The 23708-nt window shown below is 46.0% G+C and overlaps 1 protein-coding gene across 8 annotated transcripts in view; it reads right to left on the bottom strand.

Moving 5' to 3' along the window:
• LOC119443176 (ras-associated and pleckstrin homology domains-containing protein 1) overlaps positions 1 to 23708 on the bottom strand; it is a 170840-nt gene that overhangs the window by 22641 nt on the left and 124491 nt on the right. For 2 of the 8 annotated variants that reach the window (XM_049662615.1, XM_049662618.1), the window contains 9 exons: positions 18964 to 19081; positions 17060 to 17337; positions 14493 to 14684; positions 13908 to 13976; positions 11046 to 11198; positions 9055 to 9132; positions 6983 to 7142; positions 5063 to 5184; positions 987 to 1061 (listed from right to left, as the gene is read on the bottom strand). In XM_049662615.1, coding sequence (XP_049518572.1) covers positions 987 to 1061; positions 5063 to 5184; positions 6983 to 7142; positions 9055 to 9132; positions 11046 to 11198; positions 13908 to 13976; positions 14493 to 14684; positions 17060 to 17337; positions 18964 to 19081 — 1245 coding nt within the window. The remainder of the gene's footprint in view (positions 1 to 986; positions 1062 to 5062; positions 5185 to 6982; positions 7143 to 9054; positions 9133 to 11045; positions 11199 to 13907; positions 13977 to 14492; positions 14685 to 17059; positions 17338 to 18963; positions 19082 to 23708) is intronic. The other 6 variants (XM_049662617.1, XM_037708339.2, XM_049662616.1 and 3 more) reach the window with 6 other exon arrangements.

Below are 23708 nucleotides of genomic sequence, written 5' to 3'. Positions count from 1 at the left end.
GCCCTCGCTCGCTATGCGCGCCGTGATAATTCACGACTCGCACTCAAGATTCTGGTTTCAGCCTCACTGGCTGCTCGTTCGCACCATGTGCCCTTCTCCTCCACTTCGTCTCTCTTTCTTCCTCGAGCACTCCTTGGGGCGCCCGTTTGAGGGGAGCGTTCGCCGTCTCCACTGACTTCCGTACAAGGAATGGCCTCACAAGGAATGACACTGAGGCCCACACTCTTCTACACAGTGGTGCGTTCAAAATAAACCCACTAGTGGAGTCAAAGGGCAGTGTGAATATAACTGGAGCGAATGGCCAGCAGATTCGGAGACTTTGGCTGGGAAATAACTCATTTTCAGAATTCTGAACGACGAAAAATTTTATGAATGGAGAAATGAGAAACTGTTGCATTTATCCGAGTGTATTGTTTAAGCACGAGTTCTTTGTCCACAGTGAGGTCAGCGCACACAGACAGCACTGCATGTGGCCTCACAAGGAATGACAGAGAGAAATAGCAGAAGCAATCATAAGCTTGCTGGCATGACTGCTAGGCACCCCTGGCGATATAACAGTTACCAGTCAGGATTATGACTTACAAGCACTGCTATGCAAGCAAGCACTTGAAGTTGTGCAACTGCCACAGCACACACAAACAGCAGAGCAACCAAAGCATGCCGCACCACTTGGAGAACTGTGCTATGTTGTTGATTGGCATGCATAAACAAACGCAAGTTTCACCCATAACGGCTATGACGTTCTGCTGCCGCCCATAAGGTCACAGGTACGACTTCGTGGATGCGGCAGAAGCATTTCAATGGGTGGCAGAATGCAATGTAACTTGTGAAACTTAATTTATGCGCATGCCAATAAAGCTACGGATGATCAAAATTAAACTGCAGTCCTTTACTATGGCATCCCTTACAGTGTCAGCTTCGCAACAAAACTCCCGTCAACCAAAACACATGATAGTATAATAAAAACTAAGTTTCACTCAACTTACGTCAATCAATGTCAACTTGGCATCATCATCCAGCTCAGCTCCATGCTCCGAAGAACTTCCACCAAGCAAGTAGCTCTGCAGGTAAACACATAAATAAGAGCACAGTGAAGCCAAGTATACTAACAGGAAATGCAGCGTAAAGAAAATTACAAGTCTATTTTCTTTTTAATTTAAAATTTTAAATACAGTTGAACCTGGATATAACGAAATTGACAAATTCCCGAAAAACTTCGTTATAAAGAGGATTTCGTTATATGCAGGTTCGGCACAAAAATTCGAAAAAGAAACGCTTACCGTATTTACTCGATTGTAACGCACCCTCGATTGTAACGCGCACCCGTTTTCCGTTTTCGTCGAAGCACTCATCCTTGGAATGTCACACCAGGTACCGGATGCGTGGACGCGTGTCGTTTCGCACAAGCGCGAGGCATCGGAAACGAAGAGTGAGCGTCACGATGGCATCGTAGCGTCGTATAGTGTTACAGAAGAACTCGGCTGTTACGTTCCCAGGTGCCGTGTTTTCTCGGCTGTTACGTTGTTTTCGGCCGGTCCCGGAACAGCTCCCATAGAACCCAATGTATTGGTAACCCCGCTGTTGCGTTGCAACTGTGGGACCGTTCCCGCATCATATGCTGCGAACTGCCACCCCGCGCCGGCCCGAGTGGCCATTTTGACTTTTCATGTCGCTTGGCTTGGTGGCATGATGATGGCATTGACCGCCCAAAGTGCCGGGGGCAACAACTATGACGTATTTTCGGTTTCCGCCAGCAAAGGAATAGCCCTTGAGATCCGTATTTTCTATCTAAAGATAGTGTCTATGACGCGTTGCGGCCCTAAAATTGGTTTTGGCTCATAGATGTTCCGTATAAAGTCCAAGGGTGATAACGCAGTCGCCGCAGTCACCGTGCGAGGGGAGCCGACGACCGCGTCTAAATCTCACGCGCGCAAGAAAGAAAAGCAGGGAGGAAGCGCGCCTTCTTCCGTTGCGCTCGAGGCACCGGCAAAAGAGCGAGGGGGGAGGGTAGGGGGCGGCGTTGTATTGTACTCTGGCATCAACTGCATACTGCGCGGCGGCGCGCGGTCGCGAAAGCCGTATCTTGAAAGTGATCTGCGTTTGGGGGCAGAGTCTAGGCAGTGTAGGTGCATCGGCGGCTCGTGGCTTTGTGCATGCTGTGTGTTCTCGGCGCTCAGTTTGCGTTGAAGCGATAGACAACAGCACGAAGGTCACTTCGCTCGCTTCTGCAGCGGCGCTTCCACACGCCGCCAGCGTTTAACAGCGCGTGTCCGTGCTCATCGAGTGTGATGTGTCACAGCGTCTGCTAGCGCATCGGCAACATCAACTGGAAGAAGAGAGTGCCGGCTTGGCGGGCTAGGCCAGCTGCAGCAAGCGGCAGGATCAGGTTTGAATGAAGAGAGGGGGAAAGGGCACGCTCGCGACGGCAAGATTGCCGGGTCGAGGGATGCAGGTCTGCCTCGCACACGCTCGCACGCACGCACACGTGCGCTCGCTTCGCATTCCGTCGCGGCGGAGAAGGTGCTTCCAGTTGCTGCTCGCGCAAAAATGACAAAATTTGGGCCGAAATCTCTAGGTTGTCAGCGGGGAAAATTCGTTATTTTGAGGGGGTCTCCCGTTACTTTGTTACGTAGAGGTCTCAAATACATGTGCTTCTATGGAGTAACAGCGGGGAATAGAAAAAGCTTCATTATATCCAGGAATTCGTTATATGGAGGTTCGTTATAAGCAGGTTTAACTGTAATAACAAAAAAGAAATGACAGTAGTAGAAAAGGCAACATGCAGAAGGTGTGGGTTCCACTCCCACCTGTGGAAATTTGTCCTTTAATACTTTCCTTTTCATTGTTACAGTAGAACCTCGCTCGCAAGTTCTGGGAAAAAAAAATCAAGAAAGAACCGTACTAACTGAGGAGAAACACGTGATCAGAAGTTCTTAAGAAATTTTCCAGACTCAACTATAGTTGATATCTATGTAATGCGACGCGTTGCACGAATAGTTGCAGCGTGAGATGCCGACGCACGCTAAGCTGATGGGGCCCAATGATGTGTGACGTGCATTGTCGTTCTTTCTGCAAGCTTATGTTTTGCATGCCTCGAATTCGGCCTGGGTCAGCAGCTTTTCAGGGCAGGGCATTTTGGTGGGAAGTTTTGAAGTGCCCGCTCGGCGAGAACTATTGGGGCACGAGACAGACATATGTCGAGCTGGGTGGCCGGAGACATGCTTTGCTGTTTTCTTTTTGCGAAGTGTTTTAAGACAGTGAGGGGAAACTGAAACGAAATCGAGCTGGTGGAGACACCAGAACGAAATATCACGCTCACTTTGCGCCGCCTCACTTCACGCCGCACCGCCAACTGTACTCGTGAAGACAGTGTCACAGGACCTGCCATGCTGTCACCAACTCCAATGCAAAGCTTTACTGTGAGCACAAGTTCGTCCTTAGCAAAGAGTACGAATGCCACGTGGCTATACTGAATGCTGTCTTGCTCACTGATCCTCTGCACAACAATGGGATCATTTATGCTCAACTATCCCACAGTTGATATTGTTCAGTCTGAGTGAAGCATACGTTTGTTTTGAGCAGAATCAACCAAAAGTATTTCTTGTGCTGTGGAGCCGAAAGGTAAATTTTCTAACTGAACATGCCATCTGTGCTGGAAGGACAACACAGCCACTGCGCAGACAACCATGAGATGGCAGCACTAGTGCTTTCTTTCAGGTAACATATTTTTCTCTGGCATTACCGACATGCAGTGGACACCCAAACAAGTACCGTATTTACACGAATGTAGGTCGACCCATTTTTTCAAATTTGGCAATCCAATGTTGGGGGGTCGACTTAGAATCGAAACCGAACCGTGTACCGCTAGTAACGGCAAGAGAAATGAGAAATCAGGGGCGCTACGGCGTGGTTACAACTTTGCACCTACGTTTTTATGGTTACGGTAGAAGCGTTGCGTAATAGTTTATTGTATTGCATACATTTTGATTGCGTGCACCACGAGCGCACGGCTCTTGTGGGAGCATCGATCATGGAAGAGCCGCCGTTTAGGGGGTATTGGTAGATGGCGGAAGAGCCGCCGTTTGGGGGGTACTGGTAGCTGGCGGAAGAGCCGCCGTTAGGGGGGTATTGGTAGTTGGCGGAAGAGCCGTCGTTTGGGGGGTATTAGTAGTTGGCGGAAGAGCTTTTCTTTGAGATACGATTGTTTTCGACGGCCGCGCGCGTCTGTCACTTCTGCTGTTGTGCTGAATCGTCGCGCCTGTCATGAGTGCCAAGAACTTTCAGCGCTCGTTCTCAGCAGCGTTCAAACGGGCTGCTATCCTCCATGTTGAGGAAACTAACAACTGCGCAGCGGGACGCAAGTCTGGAGTCAGTGAACGTGTGTTGCGGCAGTGGCGGCTTCAGCGCGAGAAAATTTGGCCTCTTTGGCTACTGTGTGCGGGTGGGTCCTCTCTGCGTGGGGGGCTGTACCGCGCGATGTCGTGGTGCGGTCGTTCGCGAAGTGTGGACTCACTTTTGATGACGACGTGCTGTGGGACCGCAGCAGCTATGACGGCAGCAGTACCAGTGAGGTCAACTCTAGTGACGATGAGGAGTCTTAGCAACCCCATCAATAAATTTCCCTTGTGTGAAATGCACTCGCGTGGTTTTTCTCCCCCCCCCCACACACACTCACACACAATTTTCTTTTGAGACATGCAATTTTGGGGGGGTCGACCTACATTCGAGTCGGCTTACAATCGTGTAAATACGGTAATTAAACAGAACAAGCAAAATGTGGCCTTTAACAGTTGGCCTCTGAACATGACAGCTGTTAAAATAGTTTTAGCAATGTATATCCAGTTATACCCTAGTTGTGCAATGCAACATTTAGTATGACACAGAGTTGCTGTGTTTGAACAGCAAGAGCTACAGTCCAAACTACAAAACCAAAGAAAATTTCATGCTGGCAAGCAGGTTTCCTTCAATGTTCAACCTCGCTTACATGTTCCTGCTCATACACCACGAACCATTACGAGAGAACTGCACATTCCTTTCTGCTTGAATCCGCATGCAGTCTCACCTCTGGCTTCACAAACAGGTCGTACTTCTCTTCCCTCTCAACAAATAGAATACGGTTAGATGAGTCACGAGTCCATAGCAGAAGGTTCTCCACCAGGTTCTCATGGTCTTCAAAAACACGTTCTGCATGAAAGTGCAAAATACTAGGCATTATCACAAAATAAAACTACAGCCCCGTTTGTGGAAGTACATTACCACCGTGTATGCCACAACAAAAGCTGCCCGCAGTGGCGATGAGCTATGCGAGAAATTAGCACCCAAGAGAAACAGTATCGCATACACAATGCTTCATTGATGACAGGAGCAACACTTCACTCAGCTAAGCAAGGCCCATTTCAAGGACACCGTGTACAGGGTTATTACGGAACGTAAATTTGACATCACCGTAGAAATTAATGCTAGTAGCACCGTAGTTCTGCCCTATAAAAGTTATAAGTGGTCTATACTGTAATGCGGTTTTTATCTTTACTTAGGCAACCTTTATGCCTCAATGTAATAAAACGTGTTCTTTGTTGGAATCGACTACATTTTTGCCGTTGTGCTTATGACTGGTGTTACGGATAGGGCACTGCAGTACCCTGTGGCCTTTCCACGCTTGGACTCAATTCATTCTAGACGTTATGGCGACACAGCCTATTCGGTATGACGCCTGCTTTGAGAGAGAAGCAATTTTGATGGCCGAGAAACTCCACACGGCAGCTCAATGGCAATGAGTCGTGGATGTCTGGGCCCTCTTTAAATGAGAGGCTGGGTGAAAGGGCTCTGTGGACGTGGCCTGCTACAGCCTCCCTAATGAATTGGTTGTGCAGTCTTTATAAGAAGTTGAGCTAAACAGCATGGAAAATGACTTAATTCTCGGGCATCACACTTTTTTAAGAAATGCTTTCGCAACAACCTCTTGGAAGTGTCCACAGTGCCCTTTGCCCTGCACGAAGGGAACGAGCTTGGCACAGCGCCTGAGACACTGTCACTGTGTTCAGTGCTGAGTCATGCGAAGTTTCGCGATAGTGATCGCCCGAGAATACCACCCAAGGAAAGCTGTGCTTATTAGACAACGATAATGAGTGAAGATAACACGGTTCCAAATTTTGATTCCTTAAATAAAGGTACCATTTCTTTTTCCGTACATCTTGCATTACAGTCGTGGTTTTACTTTTTATTTTACTTCACATCACTGAAAAGTCACCTCTCGCGTTATAACTGTGATCGCATTACATTCAAATAAATACGGTAAGTGCCATCTGAGAGTGACAACAATGAGCTTAAGTGTAAGTAAATTCCCATTCTGCGACTTGACTAGTTCCATCTTTTTCTGACTGTCAGAATTGTAGGCATGTCTACTCAGCAAGACACCGACGCTGAACTTGGAGCAAGAATCAAGGAAGCCAGGTCCCCAGCAGGTGCTACAGCTGTAATGTTGCGATATCAGAACAGGCCCATCCATGCCTGTGCTGCCACCAGAATGAGTCTGCGTTACAAGCCGCATTAAAATCATTGCAATGGCACATGGTTCTTCTTCTTTCTGGGGTTTTACGCGCCAAAACTAGTTCTGATTATGAGGCACGCCGTAGTGGAGGGCTCCGGATTAATTTTGACCGCCTGGGGTTCTTTAACGTTCACTACAACGCAAGCCCATGGGCATTTCTTGCATTTCACCTCCATCGAAATGCGGCCTCCGCGGCTGGGATTCGATACCGCGATCTCGTATTCACCCAGCGCATAATGTACTGTGGTGTCAGGATCACTAAGTCAATGATCTGTACACAGTCTACAAGACCCTCTACTGGGTGAGACACACAATGACATGCCATACCACGTGAGGTTACAGAGGCTTTGGCCTGAGAATGTAGCCAGTTGCAGTAATAATGCCCGGCTGGCTTACCCCAGCAATTTCATGAACGATGAGGCACAGTATACTGACCCATGTAGAGCTGTGGAATGCTCTCAAGGATGGCCCACTTGGGATCCATAGGGACATGGTTCTTGTCAGCCAGCAGGCGGGTCACATGAACAATACTCATGCGCTCATCCACCAGCAGGCTCTTGGCACTGTTGTCCGCGCTGAATGCCTTGATGAACAGCTGCACAGCATTTGCAAAATGCACTCTCGTGTGACATACAATAATGTGTGTAGCAATAGGGCCTTTCCCAAGCCACGAAGCTCGGCTGTGTCATGCAGTGGTGTGATCCACAGCTCTACAGCGACTACACTGTCCAGCTCTGGTCTTGTGGTAATTTAATGAACCCTTGTCAAAGAATGCAAAACATGCGAGTTTATGTTAAATCACAATGTGCCATCTAGCTCTGACACGAGTGTTCAAGTGAGCCTTGCCCCAAACAAGAAAAGGCGAAACACACGACTCTTAGTTACGGGTGTGCGAATATTCAAGACTTCAAATGCCGAATCAAATAGTGTCATATTCGATTTGGTCTTCAAATCAAATAGTCGCTATTCCTAAATGTGAATATTTTTGTAATATTTCAAAAAGTCAACTGCACTCAATTAAACACAAAGTTGGAGCAAAAGTATTGCTAAATTGTCAACCCCGCGGGCATAGTATAGAACACTAAAGCTTGCGTAGTGGCTACGTCACTTAGCTAGCCATAATTATGCCCGCTCTCTGAAGCATGCACAAAAACTACTTGTTTGCTCTTCATGCTCCACTTGTGCTTTTATTAGGATGTGAACATATTAAATGCAATAACGGCTGTTCATTATTCAAAAACGCTTCAATATTCGATTCGCTTCTGGCACTATTCGACCGGAATTCGATTCAGTCTCAAAAATCACTATTCACACGCTCTTCGTATAGGTCTGAATATTTCCAGAAATGCTGCAGCAAGCTGCACTTGCTTTTAATCGGCATGAAAGGGTGTCGAGCTTGTAATTCATGCTCCCCTTTCTGCGAAATTCTTTACCGCAAGGGCCATTCGTTCATTTTACAGCAAACAGCTCTTAGCTTATGCCAAGGCAGCCAAACTTTGTAATAGCACTTCCATTATGGCGCAGCTGAATAACTGATGCACCACAAGTACGTGGACCAAAGGCAAGCACTAAGAGATGATAGAAGAGAAGCAAGAGCAGTGTAACATAAAATGTTGTGCAATCCATACTGGCAGCTGTTACACTATCAGTTTGCCCATTGCATATGCTTGTCTACTGATGCCAATTCGTATTTCCATTGAATACGGTAACATGTCACTGCTAGTTCTCTTTTTCTGCCCCCAGAGTATAACAGCTGGAGAATCTTATTTGGTTTCACAAGCTGACCTCTGCACGTGTGCCCAAATGATTATTTCTGCCAGATGTTGCTTTAAAAATTGTGTACTACGAAACAGTGCCAATTGCAGTGTTTTATTGTTCAATGAATGTGTGCAGATTCAAGCTCATGCTGCATTCTGTTTTTTCACAAAGTCGTGTTTTTGGGTTTTGCCTCACGTTTCCCTTGTTACAGCTGCGTGCTAGTAGGTACAACATTATACAGTAGAACCCCGCTGATACATTCATCACCGGGGAAGAAAAGAACAAATAAGAGATGGGAAAGAGCAAATGAAAACCTCAGAGCCACAAAATACACAAAGATGAAAAAATGAAGGCAGCACTGTTTTCCTTTCAGGATACCTCATATTGATACTATCGCCGTTACTACCTTGTGCATTGGAAACAAAAGTTACTAGATGAAGGCAATGCACAACACCGTTGGTGGCTGTCTGGCAATGTGCACGATAATGGCACAGTGTGATGGTGTAGCTAGTTTGCCCACTGGGTCCAGTGTCGTCTTGGTGGAGTCACCCGCCTAGTTCCTCCACCTGCCATTACATTCACACCACAGCCCCTCATCTAATGCATAATGCAGGAAAATGCGAGTTGAAGTAGGCACGCAACACATGCCAACCTTTGCGCAGGGCAGTGCAGCCAAAGTAGTGCAAGAGAGGCACAAGAAAAATGACAGTGCACATTCACACACAGAGCTGCGAAAAGGTGTCGGCTACCTTCTGCACGCTGGCTTCCTTCATTTTCTCCAAAGCTATTTTAATCTTTTCAGCCTTGAGACGTGCAGCTTGCTCTGCCTGAAGAGAGAGGAGGGTTGGAGAGAGAGAAAAGTGAAGAGAAAAGGGAGAAAAGATACTAACAAGCACAGAAACATGAGAGGCTCACAAATGGTCACGTAAATAATGGCACATAGCTGGGTTCACATCCAGCCAAAGACTGCTTTCTTCCTTTCTCTCAAGTTCAAACCAGAGGCTTCACTGCTGTACGTGCCATATAGTGGCATCGACGTTAACATCAAAAATCAAATTTGAACTGCACGCCATTGTGACTTTCAGTAGGCGTTGGAACGTTGTGGGCACACCCTGCTCCGCCGTAGCCAGCGCGAGGCATTGAAAATGGAGTGGAAGCTCCGCGAAGGCCATGTTTGATTGCCAATATCTCCTCTTCTACTGAATGCACTGAAGTACTTTTTGTGACTAGGTATTTCTGAAATAGCCTATTATTGCGATAGCAATTATATGGACACTCAAAAGCAGATTTCTGCCGTCGGCGTCGGCGTCGCCGTCGCCGTGAGGTTCCGTATGACGTCATTTGGAGAAGAAATCGTCGCCGCGCGCCGAACGCTGTATGTGCGAGTGAAAGGGCGCGAGGGGCGCGTCTTTCACGGGGAGTGAACGCACGGCGGAGAACAAACGCGCGTTCTGCGCCGTGCTCGCTTAAGGGCTGCAGAAGTAGGCGTCTCTTTTCTCCTTTACAATCACCATATATGTAGAGCAAACGCGCCTTCTTCAGACGCGTGAGAGGCCGTGGGGGAGGGAAGGGAGGCGACGTTTAGCTGCGGCACCAAGTGCCTATTTATATCAGAGGCTCCAGCAACAGTCACCAACGCCGCACGCACTTTGAGCTAACGCGGGCAAAACGCCGATGGCGTCGACAACAGTTCTGCGTGTTGTTGCTACCAAAGCCGCTCACCTTACTTCGTATGACATTGCTGTGTTGCTATCGCATTCATTGCTTCGCCCTTAGGGCGAAACTGTGACATTTTTTTAACTTCAAATACACTTCACAATTACATGAACACTATAAACGAAGCCAATTTCACTGTGCCATGCATATAAGTTGTAAAGGCCAATAACATGTGACAACAAGATTCCATGCGCCACACAAGCTGTTTTCGAAGGTGACCCCATCCTGCAGAACTGCGTTATCCACCCAACCACGTTTCCAGTGCAAGTTCTTTCGCGCCTCGATCAGCCCAAACATGTATGCACTTAACTCCTTTTCACTTGCATTTCCACATTATAACCCACTGCAATAAAATTTTGAACTGCGTAAAAATCCTAGTGTACGGTAATGTAGTTACAGAGGAGCATCCGTGCAGAATTTCTCGTTTGAAATACTAGCGGCAGAATAACGAATACCGTAAAAACCGGAATATAGGTCGAACTTTTTTTCAAAAAACCATTGCGAAAAGTCGACCCTCGTCTTATATACCGGACATTGGCGGAAAAACTACGGAAGTCTTGAAACAATGGGCAGATGAAGTAAACAGCCGCCTTCGCCGTCGCATTCAGGCTGATTTTACACATTTGGTTTCAAAATGAGCGGAAGCCGACGGCAATTCACCGTCGCCTTCAAGAAAAGGGGCGATTGAGTACGCGGAAGCCCACGGCAACGTTTCCGTGGGCTTCGTATCGCGCGACCATCGACCCGCGTGTTTGTCAGCACCTTATCATCACGGCACGGAGCAGCATTTAAATAAATACTGTCACCATTGTGCAACCGGCTGAGTCGCATTTGTTTAAAGGTAGGGTGTCTTTCGGTACTTTTGCCATTGAAAAATATTTTTTTCAATTTTAGAATAGGTTAGTTGGGGGGTCGACCTATATTCCGGTTCGACCTATAGTACGGTTTTTACGGTAGATGACAAAAATAGCCATTTCTCATACTGAAACTGCAAAAAAAAAAAAAAGCCATCATTAGTGCTCACTGGAAGTGACGCATGACCTAACACGCAGCTCCTCTGCAATCTCGGAAGGCCACGATGAGCCCTCTCTCCCCATGTGAGAGACTCCCACATGCTCCAATCGATCTGTGTGGCTCTCCAGGCGTAGCTACGCAAGCCAGCCCAAGTACCCGCTGCCTGTGAGAGATCCACGGCGCATTGAAAGATCTCGATGCAACGTGCTAGGACTTGCGTCACAGTGACATCACCAGGTGCATGCCTCATCTGCTTGGGTGCTGTTTAAAGGCTGCCAACAAAAGAACTATACAATTACCAGCTCTGCGGCTTTGCCTAGACTGCTTCAGTGGCATACATTACACATTTATAACAAATTTAGCCAAAGTGAAATTTCCTTGCATTGGGCCTTCAACTCTCTCCATACCACGCCCATTTGGCATCGTTAGCCCGCTATCGATAGTTTGAAATGCCGCTTCCGCGCCACTCAGACACACTGTGAGGAAGCTGCTTCTGAGGAGGCTGCTTTTTCGTCTGACTAACTCTGAGAGCGACGACGACACAAACCAGCCCGGAACATTGGCGACCGCAGCCCGGCACGCCCAACTGTAGTGCTTGCTGTTAAATTTTTGTAACAGAATACCTGGTCAATTAATTTTTTTTATTTTTTCGGAGGTGGTGCCTATTAGATGGCAATACATTTTGTATATCTCAATTTTCGATACATTTTTTCCGTGGTAGATACAAACGTGTCTACGAACTTTGTTTAATTTTATCTCCCAAGCCTGATTTTGGCAATTTATATTTTTTTTGTGACAGAAATCTCGTTAATAAAACATTTATGCATGAAAAGTACATTCATTCTGATTATTGTTTATGTATTACATAAAATATTGCGTGCAGTAGTTCCTTCAGAAAAAAGAATTAGGCGTAACCTACAAAAACCACCTATTTTCCCCATGGCAGGGAAAGAGTTAAGGACATAAGCATCGTGGCCCCCACATGGCCAGCAAATTGCAGCGAGGCCTCTACGAGTGTTCTTTTGGAGGAACGACAAAAGCGGTATCATTCTTACAGCATGGCCGCTTCAAATGACTTTAAACCAATCGTCCTTCAACTCGAATCCGACTTGTGCCCTGCTACGGTGTTCCCTGCAAGCAAGCCACAGCCCACGCAAAGCTTTCGCTTATCTTTTACAATGTGTACTTGCATTACGCTAAATGAAATAACCATACACAAATAAAATGAACACATTAAGTGATTTCGATTAGTATTAACAGTTGCCATGTGAGAAGTCATTTAAGTAAACCAAGATGGCTCCTGATGGCAGTTGACCGAGCCAGCAGAGCTCACTTCTGGCAGTGCTGGAAGGCAATATCATACATGTGCGTTGACTTCTCCCAGGATAAATATGAAGATATACATTGCATAAGTCCCCGACAAAACACGAACATGGCAGCGCTAATACAGTCACACATTATCACATGTAAATGTAGCGGAACGCAGGCTGGAATGACACTATACTTGATGACTGCGGCTACTTACTTAACTGCTACTTTTCTCAATAACTGGCCTAAATACAAACCCATGGTGGTTACGTTTAGTGTTTTGGAGCAGCTTGGGTGCAATTCGAGGCATTTTTACGGCTTTGGTCCAGCTTGATGCAGCAGGTCGCAAATTTAGCACATTGGCACAATTAGTGCAGCTGTACCACTCCTGAAAGAAGTGCACTGAATGCATAGAACGTCTCCTAATACAATTTTCCAGCTGAACCAGGAAGCATAATTTTTTTTTTTCTTTTAGTAAGCCGCCAAATACAGGAGACTTCCAGATAATTAAAATCCAGCTAATTCGAAGTTGTGGTTAGTTCAATCCTAACTGAAAGTCCCCACCAGCCCTCAAACATTTCTACGGGCCAATGCTTTCCTTATTTTGATCCTGAAATTGGCCCTCACCGAATAATTTGAACTTTACTGACTGGCTCAAATGCGCATCTATGGCAGCAGTGTCTGCAGTGCCAGGGGACAGCAAATGTGTCAAACACATGAAAACGGCTGTCTTTGACCAGGGTTGCAATGCGAGGTTGTTGGTTGACCATGTGAAGGTGATAAAACACCATGCGAGTCCTCCTTGTGTTCTTGGCACTAAAAAATTTGCCTTCACTGTTCTTGGCCTGCGCCAGGGAGATCTTCAAATGAGAACAGTAGCTCACAATGAATAGCTAATTATAGTATTTACCCAATTCTAATGTTCACCTTTTTTCCCAAAAAGATTGCTTCAAATACTGCCTGTACACTGCAATTGAATGCGAAACCAAAACCACGTTCCAAACAGCCTGAACGTCCTCCCCACTATCACAAGATGGCAACAGAACACGTTCTTGAGTAGTGTACCAATGACGATGGCGGCCTTCAGTCCTTCATTATGAAATGTGAACCAAAAGATAAGCTACCTTAGATACTAAACTAGCAACAACAAGTCATATAGGGAGCACGGTACGTTTTTCTTGCAAAAAATTTCGGTATGTGTTATTTTTTTACTTTGTTCTCTGAATCCATAAAAAGTGAGTGCGCGTTTGATTAGAGGCCATGTTATAATCTGCCAAATCCTACCAAATGAACCAGCAGTGTGCTTCGGCCTTTTTTCTGCCTCTTGTTTGATTCAACCTGCTGGATAACTTGAACAATTTTATCTGCACCATCAGAGTAGACTGTACAACTAGTTTTCCAAAATGATACACCCAGACCAAAAATTGAATGAAGAAATGCTCATGCAGACGCATAACATGCCTTGCACATACTATGTTTGCTGCAACCCACAAATGTACACACAACTGCGGGATGGACACACAGCACAAGGGATTTGTGCTGAGTGGTGAAGAATATGACTCACTGGGGGTGGGGTGTCCAGCTCAATGCCTGCCTGAATAGACCTCAGCTTGGCATTGATGGCCTCTAAGAGCTGCGTACACACACACAGGCAAACAACAAACATGCATTTGGGGGAGTGTGCAGAACAATGAAGCATAAAAGAAAGCAGCACAAGGACAGGTTGTGCAACTTGGGACAGAAGCAGTCGAGTGTGACTAATGAAAAAGACTGGCTTGGATTGTTTATATTCTCAGCGCAGATGCTCGACTAAGCAAAAAGCACAGTGCTTTGAGAAAAAAGCAGGCATGATTGTTGGGCATAAAAACAATAAAATTGCGACTCCAGTGAAACATGTAACTTTGGGCTTGTTATACTATGTTACAGTATGTACAAGAAGATTTATAATTACAACTATGCCATGCTCCCTTCGCCTACATAATGCAGGTGTGCACACGTGAAAGGAATTTGTTGCACTGACAAAGAAAATTAAATCTGTCATATAGAAATGCACAACTTATTTATGATAAAAGAGGCTCAGGATTTAAATTACTAGGTGAAAATAAAAAGTATGCCAGCATGCAATGTTTCAAACAAAGCCAGCACTCACCTGACAGGGTGCCAGGCCTGCTGTGTTGGCCTTGGGCAGGCGACCGCTGTCGGCACTAGATCGCAGGACATTGTTTCCGCCACCAGACGAGGCTGAGGACTCGGAGGAGAGCATCGAGACATTGTCCGAGAAAGCCGAGTCATTGTCAGGGCTGTCCGTTCTAGTGGCTCCATTTGTGGACACCATTCCATCCTGTTCCAAGAAGAAAATGGTCAGAATTAACCGTGCTCACAAAAAGATAAGCGCAGCATGCTTCTCCTCTCCCGCTGGCAAACACACATTCGGTGCATTTCCAGCAAGACTGAGCAGCTGCTCATATGCGTAGCAAACATGAAGGCTCTTGCTGCCATTCTGGTCCCTTTGTGATGAGGCAGAACTGGAAAACCCAAACTACCGTAAAATTCCGAGCAAGAGCCCCCACACATGCAGTGTAGATGCGCTATTTCTGCAGTTCTTTCGAAGGTTTTCAGAGTGATATACAGCACTCTTTGGCTTTATCTTTGGCTTAATAAAGGCTTTGACAGATTTTTGGCCTGAGAAAGTTCATGTTAAATAAAATTTTAATTCCATTCCCACTGCGTGTTTTTTTTTTTCTGGCTGGAAAACTTTGTCGTCACCATCTTGAATTTGAGCGCCGTTCCGGAACTTTGCCAGTAAAATTAACTTGCTTGAGGGGTGGGGGGGGCTTGCTTGGAATTTTACGGTAATCGTTTGGGACTCATCGTAAACAAAAGCCAATATAGCTTCCAGATGAGACTGCCAATGGCTTCCTTTTTCGATACATTAGAAGCCAACAAATCAGCACACAGAAAAACGAAGTGAAAGGCATGTATGACACTCGTGAACTGTCAACTGGAGGTTTACTGGCATGGCAGCATATGCCAGGCAATGTTTTGACGTCTAAACAGATTCAACTAAAGCTCCCCCGATAAACTGTGCATGAGGCTTAACTAGAACAGCAATGTACTTAACCTCAGACCTTTATTTTCATATTTCTTAAAACTTAGCACAGAATTTCTGCTAAATGGTTATGACTCCATATAGACTTGGCTTAATTGTGCAACTGGGACACGTGCCCTAATGTGAATAAATAAAATATAAGTTAGTGAAATTCTGTTCATTAAATAACAGCACGGTGCAATATACAGGGTGTTTCGTGTAACTTGAACCGAGCATTTAAAGAAAGTGGTTAACCATAGCTGAATGAAACCAACGACATGTGGTTTGCCATCATGTGCCACTCCTTAGAGTATTTTTTATATTCCGATTAATTAAATAATAATTTGAGATCAATTATGCAAAATTTTTAATATTCACTTTCGGGCCAAGTGCATTTTGCTACGTTGTAGAGGGGGACTCGGAAATGACTGATCCAATTTTTCGTGGCAATGTACATGCTACGTGGTGATTTTTTCGCTGTTTAATGGAAGCCCTCGAAATATGAAATAAAACCATGTAACTGCGCTCATGCACTACAGTATTGCAGCACTCTCAACCGTGCTTCGAGCCTATCACATGTCAGGGAAGACGGCGCTTCCATTCACTGTGCCACCGTCAACAATGCTGCCGCAATGTGAGGCTGACAGCTGTGGCCGCTCACTTCACCACTGTCCGTGCTCGAAGCACAGTTGAGAGCGCTGCAATAAACAGCGCATAGGCGCAGTCACGTGGCTTTATTTCATATTTCTATGGCTTTCTGTAAGCGGCGAAAAATAACGCCATGCAGCGTGTATGCTGCCATAAAAAATTGGATCGGTCGTTTTCTGAACCCCCCCCCCCCTACAATGTAACAAAATGCACATGGCCCTAAAGTGAATATTAAAAATTTTTCATAATTGATCTCATTTAATTAGTTATTAAGCGGAATATAAAACATATTTTGAGGCGCGCCACATGATGGCAAACCATATGTCGTTGGTTTCACCCAGCTGCGGTTAACTACTTTTGTTAAATCCTTGGTTCAAGTTGCGTGAAACAGCCTGTATTGTGCAAGTAATGTCCGCCACTTCAAGTAGTCTACAAAATTAAATTGTGGGGTTTTACGTGCCAGAACGCTGATCTGATTATGAGGCACACTGTAGTGGAGAACTCCGGAATAATTTTAACCACCTGGGGTTCTTTAACGTGCAACTAATTCAACGTACACGGGAGTTTTCGAATTTTTTCGCATTTCGCCCCCATCGAAATGCGGTCACCGTGCCCGGCTTAGCAGCCCCGCACCACAGCCATTAAGCCACCATGGCGGTTTCTTCAAGTAGTAAGGTTTATGGGGCAATACTGCATAACCTACTGTTTCCTAACAGTTTCTAGTGAACAAAAAAAAAAAATGCCTGTATAAGCATGCATAAAATAGATGTGCCGTAACATGCTTGTGGTCGATTGGTACAAACTCAGAAAATGTTACCTTATATACATTGCAAATCTTTAACGGTCATGCAAGTAGATTAGTGTTTGGCTTTGACAAGTATGAAAACCTGTGACCACTTCTAACGGATTGCTTCGTCTTAGCACAGTCATTGTGTTCTGAAAATAGGCACAGAACCACATGGTCTCCTAAACACCCTTGCCTGAAAGGGCCCAAAGTCCAGCTTGGTTCGACCCCCACTTGAAGAGCTGGACCGGCTGTGGCCGGAGGAACGCTGGCTAGAGGTGCCCGAGCTGAAAGGTGACACCTGGCCAATCACAGCGGAGGATGCTGCCGTGACAGAGGGCGCCACGAGTGGCACTGGGCTCGTGCTGGCATGGCGGCTGAGAAGGTGGCCCTTTTGGCTGATTTCGCGCTCAAACTGCGTCTCCAGAGCACACAGCTCACCCAGGATTGCATCCAGCTCCACATCTTGGCTTTCTGGAGGGGGGGAGTTGAAGTGAGAACGTCTGGTTGCATTCATTTACTGCCACTTCTGGCTCTTTTGCCCGACTAGCGTATTTACTCTTGTAAGACCCCCACATTGTAGACTCTTTCCACCACTTTCCGGGTGCAAGCTGCTGCTGTCCACATGAGCAACTGGGTATGCGTTACCGGGAATGTGGGACTAGGCGTGTGTCCCCCAAAAGAGGCGTTGGATAGGCTTAGCTAAGACTGACAAGCAGAACAAGAAGTTGGCACCCAAAGCGGCCGCGTGTGGTGTGACCAGCGAGGAGTGCAGAGCTACACAGAAGCGAAGAAGCAGAAGCAAAGTGAGGGCAATTCTGCACACATGAAAGAAAGCTTCGCTTACAACCGATTCTCACACATGCGTGAGATCAACCAATATTTTTTTTTTTATTATGTAAAAACAATTTTGCCAGGGTATGGCTCTTACACAAATTAAGCAAATGGATACCCGCTAAAACCACAGATGATGTTGCAAAGGACGTAAAAATGATGCAAGCTCTAGCTAAATGCTACATACACATTTATTCAAAATTCAGCACTAATGATCTACTTGATTGTTTAACACTCCTGCATGCAATGTCACTCCCGTTGCCATTGAAGCATACTACCGCATCAGTACACTCCTGAAGATGGTCATTGTGCGGCGAGTGCAGTGTGGCCTGCGAGAAGCTTTCCTTCTCTCTCGCACTTTTTTTTACCTCGAAAATAGAGCATCACACACAAGATACGAACAGTGCTGTAGAGGGGGGGGGGGCGCACCTGCCCTCCTCCATGCGCACCAGGATGCTGCCCAGCCCCCCTATTTCCTTCCCATAAGCCCGGTCAGATTGTGGGGAAGGAAATAGACAAATGTAGTGGGAGTATTAATTTCTACGGTGATTCCAAATCTGTGTTCTCCGATACCCTGCGCACCCAGTTAGTACTAAAGAGGTGCTACTTTGGAGCAGATGACCCTGTACATATCCATACACTCCAGGCAAGGCTCAATCAGTGAATAACAGTGCACAGTACTTAACCTACTAAAAAAAAACAAGAATTTATTCACAATGTTTACAAGTTATGGCTCTAAAGGTTATGAAAATGCCTGTCCAATGGCTTAATTAATACTTCTATCATTTAAAGCATTCATATGTAGCATTATAATGCTACAGAAAATCAACATACAATGTTAAGCAATGTCATAAAAAGATCTCCAATGGATACCAACTACTGCAGTGCCAAGTCATAGGTGCAAGGGCTTTGTCTGTCTAACCAAAGATTCTTTTACACTAGTTCGTATAAAGAAAGCAATCTGCTCTGGGTGTTGTACTACACTTTGTGATGCTCGTTGCATAAAAAGAAAGTTCAACTGATTAAGCAATCTTTTCAACCAGCATCATTGACAGCTGCATTTGGTAAGGGCACATGATGCAAGATAATGCAGCAGCAGAAGCATTTCTCCATACAATTCATTCAGAATGGGGGACGTTCCCTGCTACATCATCTTTTATAGAAAACATAGAGGTGGAATGACCATGTAATGTGTGCAAAATACCAGTGTGAGAAATCAACTGTTCGAGTGTTGACACATTTTCTCAACAACAAGCTACAACTGACCTTCCAAGTTGACCATGGAAAAGCGGTAGCCATCCAGCCTTGGTGTGGACACCAAAGCTGGGTCAGTCGTCATGCCATGGCCAGATCGAACATTGGCACTGCTCAGGCTATCCAGACCCTGGAAGAACCAAAGAATGTTAGCAACCAGGGGCACACTTCATTGCCCCATTCACCAAAAGCCTATAATCATGAACGGCTGCTATCACAGTCTACCATTCACAAAAGATCAGCAGCTTTTATGCTGGGGATGCAAGTGGAAGAGATGACATGGCATGCCTCAATAGAGAACTGTGTCTCCAAAACTACCCATTGTCTGTTTTGTTTTTTTCATCAGAATGCAAGCATACGACCAGGATGCTTGCAGCCATTTAAATTTACGAACACAGAAAGGTTAATGTCCGCGGACCTGCGATCTTCACATGAAGCAGACAAAGAAACAGAAAAAAAAAGAGAAAGACAGTGGAAAGCAAGTCGCCGATTAAATTTTCAGAGCTACTCGATTATTCGAAATTCCTTGTGGCACTGCCACTAACTCTACAGAATTAATGTAGAACGGCAACCAAAATTTCAGACACCGCACAGTGTCTTGTTCGATTTCTTGGACTGATTCACCTGCACGCGATTGAAAACACTTTGCAGCAAGTACGAGCCACATTGCCACCCATATTGCCAGTGCCACCTGCTCACTTTAGTTTTTGAGGCGGTTCCACTACTTTCCAAGTACCGTAACGCCACTGCGACCTCTTTCATTGACTCGGCCCCGAACTGCAACTTTAGTTGCAGACTCCCGACGAGGCATGCTGGGTAGGCCTGGCTGACAGCGGTGTCAGGCAGCATGCCGTCGCAGGATGCTCGCCCTTGTATGGGTTCACAGCCATAGACATAGGGATCAGGCATGCGATCCCGCGCACGAGCTGAACCGACAGCTGCACGTGTGAAACGGAGTTTGATTCTCAGGCAATCAGACATGGCAACACTGCGAATGCCTACCAAGTTTATACTATGTGCGCGTACTGGTAGGAACGGCAGAAGCTCACACGTGCGCATAAAGCATAAAAGCTCCGAGCAATAATTGTAAAATTAAGAATAAATTATAGGATCATTGTAAGTAAACCAGAAGGTGATAACAATGGCATCAGTTAACATGCATAAAAGAAATCGGGGTACACAGAGCAATGAATGTCACGAACAAAAAGCAAAAGCCACTCTAAGCAAACAAGGAGGAGATATAATTGGGAACACTTAATAGGCAAAGTGTACAGTTAATAACTATAAATATTGATGGATTGCGCTTAGTGACAATTAAATCAGGTATAGTAATATATTTCCATTGTGCTATGGTGCTGGGCAAAATGAGTTGTTAAAGGTGTTGGTAGTACCTAGAAGATGGTGGATGCTCAGAGAATTGAAAAGGCACCAAGAACTGTGCACCAGCAAAAGAAGAGTACCATGTAAATTCTGACATGGAAAGCCTTCCAGTTCACTCAGTAGGGGATCACTTGCCTAAAACCACTTGTAAAAACTAAAACATGTAATACTACTATTATCGCTTATTTCCTGGGAACCGTACTACCCACGCACCTTACTTAAATATTGTTGCGTAAAGGAAACAAGACATGGGCCACAGATGGCGCCATCGTCGTGCCACAGGTATGATGCGATCGGAGCTAAATCAAACGTCTCGCTAGGGGGAGGCATAGCTTGGCAGCATGTTTGTCAATCCGAGTGGAGCTCATACTTGCATAGTAGGTATAAACCATGAAACTCAAACCTGCGCACATCAGGAGTCATAAGGCTTACAAGTGTGCAATTTGTTGCAGAAATTTGATGGCTGCTCAGTTATGGAGCACCCTGCATTTGACCCGTAGGGTCCACAAAGGGATTCGGGCAGCAAGACAGAGGGATGCCAATTCACGACCTTTGGCAACGTGGGCCCACTATGAATAGGGAGTAAACACGATTACAAGATTAAACCTCAGGGCCACCACTAGCTGTATCATAGCTTAAAAGGGGCCTTGAACCACTTTTTATCGAAGTCGATAAATGCATTTGAAGTTAAAACAGAATATTTCAGAAATACTTTGCCTCAAAAAGTACTTCAATGCGTTCAACAGAAGTGGAATTATTGGCAAATCAAAGGTCGCTTATAAACCCATTCGCGGTGCTTCCACTCTTTCTTCAATGACTTGCACTGCACAGGCTACGGCGGCGTGGGGAATCCCCACACCGCTCTGCCTACTAAAAGTCACCATGGCGCACAGTTCAATTTGTTCAAGTAGACACCACTACTTCCGATTTTGCTGCCTACGATGCGCCAGAGGTGGGTGTCCTCAGCGAGCCGCAGTGCTATGGTACCTAGCCGTGCACTCATCCAGCGGACCTGTCGTGGCACCCGCGGTGGTCGTGGTATCTAAGCTATGTAGCAGACCGCAACTACATGCAACTGTAGTGCGTATGCGCAGCGTTTGCTTTGTGCATGACTTATATGCTCAAGTCTGGCCGTGTTATGTGGTGCAGACTGGCTTTGTCCTGCACCAACTTCACCGACAGATAGTAGCCACATCCAACTTGCACATTTTGAAGAGCTCTCAACAGGTCAATAAGAAGCGAAGTCTGCCAAAGTGTCTAACCAGAAGCCGCCAGGAGTGAGTGCAGGCCAACAAGCCTGCATGTGGTCTGACCTTAAGTTTCGCTTGGTTCGAGGCTAGTGGAGTGTTCAAAACAAGTCGACCCAACGGCTACGACACTGATGAGCAGAGTGGCCAAAGTTAAATTCTTATGCGGGCGGCCGCAGCCGAGTGTGCGCAGATGATAGTCAACTTCTTCTCTAAGTACGTAATTATTATCGAAATACAAAAACATATTTTACCTTAATTGAGCCTGTTTATTATTACTGCGCCTATAAATATACACAGTAACAGTAGGAAGAAGCACACTGATCCAAACACCCTTCTTGATCGATGTCGGCTATTGGCCAATAGCAGCCGCGTATTATAATATGCTATATTATGAAATAAAGTGTCCAGAAAAGAGTGAGGAGCAGGCTTCTGTTGAAAAGAGAGCATTTAAGACAAAGGTGACGTCGCAGTCCGCCTGCGAGCTCCACGCACCGTGCACGACAGCAAAATTTGGCTGAGAATGGTAAGAATGGTAAAACAATGGTAAGAGCCGGACAGTCGCTTGCGCGTTCAGAGTGCAGTCACGCGGCATATTGGTTTTTTGGTTTTGCCACCAGATGGTCCTGCTCTCCGCGCAACTCTACGCATCTCGGCGGAACCTCATTGGTGGAAGTTTTTTTTTTTTTCTCGGCAGAACTGGCAAGGTAAATATACTTGGTAGCGAAGCTTCCATAGAAGCCCATACGTTCAAATCATGGCGGCTTATCGGCGGTTCATGGGCCTTAGCGCCATCTGTGTGAGGAGGGAACACTTCCGGCGGAAGAAAAAATAATTTGAAGTCATATCCGTTAAAAACAGAAGTGACGTAATTTTGTTCTCTCAGGCGCGAAATTTGTTTTCGGAGGCCTGCCATTAGAGCTGTATATTCAAATGCCCCGCCATTCGACTTCATGGGCGTTCCGAGTTTTCAGCGCGAAAAGCGATGCCGGAAAAGATCAGCCGTACGGGTGTCGAAATCGCGTCGCTGCACAGAACATACTTTTTTTGGAGGCCGACGAACACTTTGGGCGTAGATTGCGTAGAGTGCTGGTTCTTTCGTCGGAGGCCAAGCCCGTCGGCCAGCGCTGTCGCACGAAAACAACTAAAGTAAACAAGTATCTGACGGTCGCAACTCACTACTTTTGACTGCACAGGTTAAGAAACAATAAAACTACCCGCGTCACCAAATTCAGCTGGCCAATGTCGGCATGCAAAACAACGCAACAGGTGAGGGGGCGTATTGTAACAGGTGAAGTTTACGAGCGCGCCTTTCCACGCACTCCAAGAGCTGCATTGCAAGTGATAGGGGCGTCAATGCCCGCCGCTATCGATGGGCGCTCTCACGGTGGGCGCTGAAAAAAGGTATTTATTGATAATGATCAAGTAAAATAGAGTTGTCTCTTCTTTTCTCACCATGCGTATATAAAATGGATTATTATTTTATTTTCGTTGAATGAATCTAACTGCGTCTCGCTTTAATTAAAAAACGCTTTTTTCTTTCCCAGTGTGTATTCCCTCCAAGCATAGTCGCGCTTCAATCGCTGCTCCCATAACCAACGTTACTAGATTACCTAGTAACGGTGCCCATAACCACCCTTGCTGATGTCGGTGACAATTGGTTCTGAACCGCTTTGCGCCCGAAGCTTCGCGGCCTATGTGGATCGACCTTGGAACTGGCACGCGCGTCGAAGGAAACACGTGTACACGTGTTCGTTCGCACATTGTGTTCACCCAAAATGGACAAAACAACCTTCAACGAGGCCCTAAATAGTAGCAACCGCCTCCTCTGCTCGGCAGTAAGCGGCCAACACTACAATTTCTAGGTGAAGTTGTAAACAAGCAGCGGCCGCTCAGCATTCGGATGGTACATAGTCGCAGTTTCGCACACAATCTTGCTGTTTGAAATGACGCTTGACAAATAAACTTTGGAAAAAATGTTGCTGTCTAATTACACGAAGATTATTTACATTGTAGTGTTCTCTAAGTTTAAGGGCATATTATATATGCGGTAACAGAGACAATTCATGTCGTTGGGAGTTATGTTGTCTGGCAACTCGGAAAACGCGGCGCGAGACCACCGCTCCACTT

The sequence above is a fragment of the Dermacentor silvarum genome, chromosome 2 (assembly GCF_013339745.2).
Source record: "Dermacentor silvarum isolate Dsil-2018 chromosome 2, BIME_Dsil_1.4, whole genome shotgun sequence".
NCBI classification, from domain to species: Eukaryota; Metazoa; Arthropoda; class Arachnida; order Ixodida; family Ixodidae; genus Dermacentor; species Dermacentor silvarum.
Note: the sequence above shows the minus strand (reverse complement) of the source record. Positions and strands in the feature narration are given on the sequence as shown.